We start from the raw sequence: 9,767 nt of genomic DNA on the forward strand, positions 1-9,767 counted from the left end.
GCTGGATATATGTTTGACAAATGTGAACCATATGAGCGATAAAATGAATAGCAAATGTGCACCTAATATGTTCCAAATGTGGGTTAAACCCAATGTGATTCATATATTGACCAAATATGGCCCAAATATGTTCCAAATGTGGACATGTAGAGGACAAATTGGGGTCAAAGTGAATCAAAGCTATGGACTTAGATTCTTTTAAGATTTGACTATTCTTTATCGACCGACCTCGCAGCCGGTTGCTAGAGTACGGGACAATTGCGGGATAACGATCGCACCCGTCAGTTGAGTTTCGAACATATGATGACCGGCTTTTTAAACCAGCATCATAACGAGGCTAAAAATAAGGTGAATGTATAGCAAATGTGGGTCAAAAGTGTGACGAAAGTAAGGTAAATGTGGACCAAATGTATGTCAAATGTCCCAAACTTTCCAAAAGTAAGGTGAATGAGTCCCAAATATGTGCGAAATGTGGTTAAAATATGTGCCAAATGTGTACCAAATAGATGTGGGCCAAATGTATACTAAGTGTGTACCAAATATGTGCCAAAAGTAAGGCAAACGTGCGCAAAATATAGGCTAAATGTGGGTCAAATATGTTTCGAATGTGGGCCAAATGTATGCCAAATGTGGGTGTGTCAAAAGAAAGGCGAATGGTAACAAATGTGTGCCAAATACATGCCAAATGTGTACTAAATAGGTGGGGAAAGAAAGGTAAATGTGAACCAAATGTACGTCGAATGTGGACCAAAAGTGCACCAAATTTGAGCACAATGCACCTCAAATGTATGCTAATTTTGTGTCAAATGTGTACCAAGTATGTCCTAAACGTGGCTAAAAGTCTTTCGAATGTGTGGCAAATATCTTCCCAATATGGATCAAATGTATGCCAAATATGAGTCAAACATGAGCCAAATGCAGGCTAAAGGTGTGTCAAAGTAAGGCAAATGCATCTCAAATGTAATGCAAATGTAAAAGCTCGTTGGAAATCATGTCTACTGCTGTGCCTCAAGGTAGTAATCTGGGCCATTATTGTTCTTAATATTTATCAACGACTTGGCCAAGCTAACCCTTCAAGGAAAACTGCGCTCTTTGCTGACGAGACATCTGCTTCCTACCAAGGATACCATGATTGGGCTACACTTCTTCTATTTCTCACGAATTTGCAATTGTTTGATTTTATCAAAAACTAAATACATGTTGATTCATTAGCACGTTGTGCAAAAATCGACTAACACTACCTTCAAAGAGCAAATACTCACTAGAAGTGAAATTAATTAAAGGAAAATTTAGAAAAGATGAGGCGGTTTTATGTCTGTTGGAGAGGAAACCTGGAAGAGATTTACTCTTATGGGCTTTTCCCTACTCCTTAAAAAAGACCATTAGGATATAAATAAATTGAATAATGTGTCCCAAGAGTAAGACAAATGTATCCCAAAAGTAAGACAAATGTGGACCAAATAAAGAGTAAGGCAAGTGTATGCCAAATGTGAGTAAAATATATAGCAAAACTACTCTCAAGTAGCAATTTGGGTTTTATTACACTCTTATGATGGCATTTAAGACCAAAATTGGTCTTGAAGGCCACCAAAAGAGTACAATAAAACTCACATTGTTACCTGGGCTACAATGTACTACAAAATCCTTCAATAAAAAAAAGCTTGTTGCGGACCAAATATAGTCTAAAACTGTGGTAAATTTGAACCACAGGTGTACCAAAATATGTGCCCAATGTGTTCAAACTGTGGCATAATATAGGGCCTATTCTGCCAGGCAAGTGTCGTCAAAAGCCCTAATTTGCTGTGCCGCCACTCGCATTTGTTTCGATGTTCTGCGAATCAAGTAACATGCCGCGAAAGGTTCTTTTAAAAACTCCAATGACATTCAATTCGACTCGATTAACGCCGAACGAAACGCGAGTGGCAGTAAATGAGATCAAAATTTGCCGTGTCATGTCACTCACCTCGCGGAATAGACCCTTAGCCTACATTTGGCCCCCATTTGGTACACATTTGGATACCGTTTGAACATACTTGGCACATATTTTGGTACACATTCCTAATGTGTGGCAAATATCTTCCAAATATGGACCAAATATATACCCAATATGGGTCAAATATAGAATGGTAAATTTGTCCCAAAAATAAGCTAAATGTGTCCCAAAAATAAAGCAAAATGTATCCAAAAAGTAAGGTAAACATGTTCCAGAAGTAAGGCAAATGTGTCCCAAAAGATGGCAAATGTGGCCCAACAGTAAGGCGATTCTGTCCTAATAGGTAAGGCACATGTATCCTAGAAGTAAGACAAATGTATCTCAAAAGTAATGTAAATGAGCTCCAAATGATAATGTGAATGTTTCCCAAAAGTATGGCAAATGAGTCCCACAAGCTAAGGCAAATGTGTCCTGATAGTAAAGGCAAGTGTTTCCAAAAAATAATGCAAATGTGTCCCAAAAGTTAAAGCAAATGTGTTCTAAAAGTTAAAACAACTGTTTTCCAAAGGGTAAGGCGAATATGTCGCAAAAGTAAGGAAAACGTATCTCAAAAGTAAGGCCAATGTGTCCCAAAAGTAAGGTAAATTAGTCCAAAAAGTTAAGACAAATGTGTCTTAAAAGTGAGGAAAATGTGTTGCACATGTAAGGTAAGTGTCTCCCGAAACCAAATGTGTCCCAAAATAGATAAATGTGTCTTAAAAGTAGATAAATGTTTATCAATAGCTAGGCAAATGTGTCACAAATTTTTTTTTTAATTTAATTTTTATTTTACTTGTATCGTGGGAGGCAAAAAGCACTTAGATTGAGATAGAAATAGGATAGGATTAAGGCAAATGTGTCCCAAAAGTAAATCAAATTTGTCCCAAAAGAGAGACGAATAAACCCGAAAAGTATGGCAAATGTGTTGCGAAAGTAAGGTAAATGAGTCTCAAAAGTTACAAATTTCACTACAAAAGCTTTTTTCATGCTCATGTATCCCAAAAGTAAGGCAAATGTATCCCAATTGTATGTGTGTCCCAAAAGTGCGTGTTTGTATCCCAAATGTGTGTTTGTTTATGTGTGTGTATGCATGCGTGCATGTGTGTGTGTGTGCGTGTATGTGCCTAGTGATGTATGTGAGAGAGATAAAATATGTTTAATGTATGAGTATATGAATATTATATATATTGCCCCTTTTATGACTATTTAGACTACTGTGATAATCATTTAATGAAACATACCGCATTTTTCACTCTTAATTTGACACTAGACTGGCGTTTAGTTTAATCAACTTATGAGTTTGACTTCTTTTTTCATCTTGCCCTCCTTTTTTACTTCATTTTCCTTGAGCGAAATCGTGTGCGAGATTCGACTGTCGTGATAATCGTGTAAATCGGGGTAGTCTAAATAGGGGCAAATGTCGCAATAAATTGAATTGAAATGAACTGAAAATGTGCAAGAGTAAGGCAAATGTGTCCCAAAAGTAAGGTAAACTTGTGAGGCAAATATGGGTCAAAAGTACTGCAGATGTGAGCCAAATCTAAGCTAAAGGTATTCCGAATGTGTGCCAAAAGTAAGGGCAAATGTGGGCCACAGAAAGACTGGCCCAATATGTTCTAAACATGTACCAAATCTGGCTCAATTGTGTGGGGCGAAAGTATGGCAAATGTGTGCCAAATGTGGGTCAAATGTAGACCAAATACAAGTCAAATGTGTCCCGAAAGTAATGAAAATGTGTTGAGAAAGTAAAGCAAATGTTTCCCATAAGTAAGGCAACTGTGCCCCAAAAGTACGGTAGATGTGTCCCAAAATTAAGGCAAAAATCTGTACTAGAAGTGAGGCAAATGTCTCAAAAGTATGGCAAATATGTCCCAAAAGTAAAGCTATTGTGTACTAAAATTAGGGCAAAAATTTCCCAAAAATAAAGCAAATGTTTCCTAAATGAAAGGCAAATGTGTACCAAAAGTAAGTCAAATATGTCCCAAAAAAAAGATAAATGTATCCCAAAAGTTAAGGTAAATGTGACCCAACAGTAGGGAAAATATGTTCCGAAAGTAAAGCAAATGTGTCTCGAAAGTAAGGTAAATGTGTCTCGAACCTAAGGCAAATGTGTCCCACAATAAGGCAAATGTGTCCCAAAAGTTAAGGCAAATATGTTCCAAAAGCAAGGCAAATGAGTCTCAAAGGTTAAGCAAAATGCGTCCCAAAAGTAAGGCATATGAGTCTTAAAAATTGAGGGAAACGTGTCTCAAAAGTAAGTGAAATATGTCCCAAAAATAAGGTAAATATGTCCCAAAAGTTAAGGCAAATGTTACCCAACAGTAAGGAAAATATGTTCCAAAAGTAACGCAAATATATCCCAAAAGTAAGGAAAATATGTTCCGAAAGTAGAGCAAATGTGTCTCGAAACTAAAGCAAATGTGTCCCCACAATAAGGCAAATAAGTCCCAAAAGTAAAGCAAATAAGTCTCAAAGGTTAAGCAAAATGCGTCCCAAAAGTAAGGCAAATGAGTCTCTAAAGTTGAGGCATATGTGTCCCCAAAAGTAAGTCAAATATGTCCCAAAAATAAGGTAAATGTGTCCCAAAAGTTAAGATAAATATGACCCAACCGTAAGGAAAACATGCTCCAAAGGTAAGGCAAATGCGCCTCAAAAGTTAGGTAAATGTGTCTCAAAAGCAAGACAAATATGTCACGAAAGTAAGGAAAATATGTTCCGACAGTACAGCAAATGTATCTCGAAAGTAAGGTAAATGTGCCTCGACACTAAGGCAAATGTGTCCCCACAATAAGGCAAATAAGTCCCAAAAGTTAAAACAAATGTGTCCCAAAAGTTAAAGTAAATGTGTTCCAAAAGCAAGGCAAATGAATCTCAAAGGTTAAGGAAAATGTGTCCCAAAAGTAAGGCAAATATATCCCAAAAGTAAGGCAAATATATCCCAAAAGTAAGGAAAACATGTTCCGAAAGTAGCAAATAGGTCTCGAAACTAAGGCAAAAGCGTCCCAAAAGTAAGGAGGATGACTCTCAAAAGTTAAGGAAAATGTGTCCCAAAAACAAGGCAAATGCATTCCAAAATGAAACGTAAGGCAAATAAATCCTAAAAATTACAGCAAATGTGTTCAAAAAGTTAAGGATAATGCGTATCAAAAATAAAGCAAATGAGTCTCAAAATTTAAGGTGAATGTGGCCCAAAAGTTAAGGCCAATGAGTCCCAAACGTAAGGCAAATGTGTTCCGAAGGCAAAGGAAATACGTCGCAAAAGCAAGGCAAGTGTTCCAAAAGTAAGTCAAACGTGTCCCGAAAGTTAAGACAAATGGAATCCAAAAGTAAAGCAAATGTGTCCCAAAAGTAAGGTAGTTGTGCTCCAAAATTAAGGCAGAAATGTGTACTAAAAGTGAGGCAAATGTCTCCCAACGGTATGGCAAATATGTCCCAAAAGTAAAGCAATTGTGTCCTAAAATTAAGGCCAGTTTTTCCCAAAAATAAAGCAAATGTTTTCTAAAAGAATGGCAAATGTGTCCCAAAAGTAAGTCAATTATGTTCCAAAAATAAGATAAATGTATCCCAAAAGTTAAGGCAAATGTGACCCAACAGTAGGAAAAATATGTTCCAAAAGTAAAGCAAATGTATCCCAAAAGTAAGGAAAATATGTTCCGAAAGTAAAGCAAATGTGTCTCGGAAGTAAGGTAAATGTGTCTCGAAACAAAGGAAAATGTGTCCCCACAATAAGGCAATTAAGTCTCAAAAGTTAAGACAAATGTGTCCCAAAAGTTAAGGCAAATGTGTTCCAAAAGCAAGGTAAATGAGTCTCAAAAGTTGAGGCAAACGTGTCCCAAAAGTGAGTCAAATATGTCCCAAAAATAAGGTAAATGTATCCCAAAAGTAAGGAAAATACGTTCCGAAAGTAGAGCAAATGTGTCTCGAAAGTAAGGTAAATGTGTCTCGAAACTAAGGCAAATGTGTTCCAAAAATAAAGCAAATGTATCCCAGAAGTTAATGCAAAAGTGTCTCAAAAGTTAAGGCAAATGTGTTCCAAAAGCAAGGCAAATAAGTCTCAAAGGTTAAGGAAAATGTATCCCAAAAATAAGGTAAATGTGTCCCAAATGTTAAAGTAAATGTGTTCCAAAAGCAAGGCAAATGAGTCTAAAGTTAAGGAAAAAGCGAACCGAAGGCGAATGTATTCCAAAATGAAACGTAAGGCAAATGAATCCTTAAAATTACAGCAAATGTGCTTCGGAAGTAAGGCAAATCCAAATGTACCCAAAAAGCTAAGGATAATGCGTCTCAAAAGTAAGGAAAATAAGTCTCAAAATTTAAGGCAAATGTGGCCCAAAAGTTAAGGCCAATGAGTTCCAAACGTAAGCCAAATGTGTTCCGAAGGCAAAGCAAATGCGTCCCAAAAACAAGGCAAATGTGTTCCAAAAGTAAATCAAACGGGTCCCAAAAGTTAAGACAAATGTAACCCAAAAGTAAAGCAAATGTATCCCAAAAGATAACCAAATGTGTCTCAAGAGTAAAGTAAAAGTGTCCCAAATGTAAGGCAAATGTGTTCCAAAGGCAAAGCCAATGTGTCCCAAAAGCAAGGCAAATGTGTCCCGAAACTAAAGCAAAAATGTGTTTCAAAAATAGTGCAAATGTGTTCCAAAAGTAAGGCAAATGAGACCCAAAAGTTAAGGCAACTGTGTCCCAAAAGTAAGACAAATGTATTTCAGAAATAAAGCAAATGTGTCCCAAAAGTAAAGCAAATGAGTTACAAAAGTAAGGCAAATGAGGCCCAAAAGTTAAGGCAACTGTGTCCCAAAAGTAAGACAAATGTATTTCAGAAGTAAAGCAAATGTGCATGTTTATATGTGTATTTGTGTGAGAAAGAGAGATAATTGGTATATGATGGATGTGTATTAACCCTCTAACGGGCAACACCGTAAAAACGATGCGATCAAGCTAATGACTATTTTATCATGAAAGTACACACAAAAAAACCTTACGTTCTGATTTTCATGCAAAAATAATTATCTGGAGGAGCGCCAGGTAAGAAAAAGTCCAATTTCTCCTTTTCTTTTTTCATATCTAACACTCTGCCCAGATATTTTTTCAATTCAGATATATTACAAAATTAAAATAATGCATGAGATTTACTCATAGAAAAATTGTTTAGGTCAATCATTTTGTTCTAGATGTTCTTTTCCTTCAAAAGTAAAAAAGGGAATATTCGCGCATTAATTATTTTCGGAATTTTTCGGAATTTTTGTTTTTGAAAAATGATAACTTTTGAATGCATGGTCAGAATGTTATGATATTAGTATCAAAATGTCAAGAAATCTGTTCTGAACACATTTTGCATATTGCCAATTAAAAACAAATTTCGTATGCGGCTCTGGAGCTCCAAAAGCGAAGGCCGTCTCCAGACGGTCTTACCCGTAAGAGGGTTAAATTACGCTTAATTTTACGACCCATGTTGGGTGCGTGTGGAAATAGTTCTCATTTTTATAGTATTCGCTTAGTTTCAAACCAAGTCTCGAGAATGTTTTCGAAAGGTGAGAGAATATAGGTATCTTTTTATATAATTCATCCGGCATCGAATAGATGGATTATTTCAATGAGCGGGAAATATAATTCTACGTCTGGTTTTTTTTAAGTTCAGGGAACTTTGTTTTAAAGTTATGACCTTTCCCTGCTTCAAATTCAATTCCCAAAAACTTTCAAGCATTGCAACTATGCCAGGATACCTCCTCAATGTACTTTTGCGTGGTCACATCGTCCATTAAGACTGAAAGCCAATTCATTTCCATTCGTTCGCTAACAACAATGTTCCTCTTTCGACAGCAAACTTGGGAATATGCATTTGTCTGTCTGTCATCCCGAAGCTGTTAGTTTCGGTCTAATACGCAACTGCCACTCTCCAAACAGCCATTATGATGACGGCTTGATGACATTAATAATCCTTAATGGGTTCGGAAGCAATTGTGTGCTACACAATTGGAGTATGATGATGAAGTGCTGAATATTCGTGCTTTAAAATGGGTATTATCAAAGTAGGCGTATACGCTTTGGAATGTAAATGTGAAATATGGATACGATTGCTAAGCAACCGCGAATCCTTTACTTCGTTTTTAACTTTTAGAGGCATAAGAAGAAAAATAGAAGAAACTTCTAACTTTGACCACTTTCCAACCGGAAGCAATCGCACCGTGCAGGTGGAAGCCTTCCGGTGAAATTTCGTGGTTAAGTGAATGAATGTGCGGTAATCATCTGCCAGTCCTCTTGGACCGGCGGCTGCAATCAGTTACGATTTTCCTTAATTGAATCCCAAATCAAGCTGGACTTGTGGTGTGTGTGTGTGTGCGCATTTATCGGACTTACTTGATGAACATGTTAACCCCCGTGGGTTCCATCGCTCGGCTGATGCCCTTCCAGGAGGCCACCATGGTGTACTTCTGCTTGGCAGTGAGCGGCAGCCGGCTGTCGACTGGCGGTGGTCCACCCGCGTCCAAACTGGGCAGTGCATTATTCCCCTTGGAACTGCTGCCGCCCGTTCCACCGGCTAGCTTGGTCAGTTCACAACCCATGGTTACCGGCTAATTTTGTGTTTTGTTCACCGCCGCTGATTGCACTACCGACTGGTTTGATTCACGTTACTTCACTGAAACCTTTCTTTTTTCACAAAAGCACCGCGCCATTCCGATGTTATCCTTTTTTCATGTGATGCTGCTATTTTTAGGCGAACGCTGTATCAAATCATGGGAACAACGTTTCCCACAAACTATGGTTTCATAGACCTGGGCGAATTTAATTAGCTATCCTCTTCTCATGATACGACGGTTCACTTCACTTCAGCTGTTGCACTTATAGTAATTGCAAAATAACACTTTCTACCTCCAGAGAAATATAATATCACGAATCTTGTGAGACCTTACTGACTCACGTAACTGCAGACACACAAACACACTCGCTCTCCGGGGGTATCCTGCAGGAAGAGATAGCACCACTTCCTGTAGCTATACGTGGCAGATGTGGGCGCCACAGTAAAACTGATTGTATTCCACGTCTAGTCGGGACATGCAATTTTCGCTCAAACTCTCACTCTCGCGGATCGGTTGGTGCACACAAAAAAAAACGCAGCCCTGGAATATATGTCGAGTCAAGTCCTGAAGCGGACCAGATGCGATTAAAAACACCCACTAGCAGCCACAGACCGGAAATAGTTCTCCTGGCGTTACGCACCTCGTTTGCTAGTGCTGGTGCCCGCGACTGCCCGGTGGCGTACGTTTACCAACCGGACCACACGTCCCACACGATGGTCGGTCGAGTTTTAAAGAATTGATAAATAGCTTCCAGTCGTAAGCTGTTCCCTCAAGGCTGAATTCATGAATGAAAATCTGATTTCCTCGTCTACGACGAGCACGACGACAACGACGGCGACGACGGTGATGGCGAGGACGACGTAACTCACGTCTGCTGACGATGGTACTGCCAAATACATCAAATCTCGGCGGTCGTGTGTACTTCAAACGTACCGTCGAGACGACGGTACGTGCACTCGATGATGGCAAAAGGACGATCCTGTGTTGTTTATTTTTTTTGCGTTATGTCTTTTATTTAATTTCAAACGCTCAAAACCCAATCAAAGTAAACCAGACATTTGAAATTTGGACACGAAACAAGTTCACTGACAGCTGACAGGTCAGTGAAGACTTGATCAAACGTCCTCTCCGGTACGACACATCCCCACCGGCGAGCTTTAATCCTCCTCTACAAAAACTGAACTGAATTTAAGTTGTTTTCCAGCAAAATGCAG

The 9,767-nt window shown here is 38.4% G+C and overlaps 1 protein-coding gene across 1 annotated transcript in view; it reads right to left on the reverse strand.

Moving 5' to 3' along the window:
• The window catches only part of LOC128733562 (neuroglobin-like), a 108,609-nt gene extending 99,549 nt beyond the window's left edge, over positions 1 to 9,060 (reverse strand). The window contains exon 1 of the mRNA XM_053827220.1: positions 8,333 to 9,060. Within this exon, the coding sequence (XP_053683195.1) occupies positions 8,333 to 8,538 (206 nt within the window). The 5' untranslated portion in view covers positions 8,539 to 9,060. The remainder of the gene's footprint in view (positions 1 to 8,332) is intronic.
• Between the last annotated feature and the right edge of the window lie 707 nt (positions 9,061 to 9,767).

This window comes from Sabethes cyaneus, chromosome 2 (assembly GCF_943734655.1).
Source record: "Sabethes cyaneus chromosome 2, idSabCyanKW18_F2, whole genome shotgun sequence".
NCBI lineage: Eukaryota > Metazoa > Arthropoda > Insecta > Diptera > Culicidae > Sabethes > Sabethes cyaneus.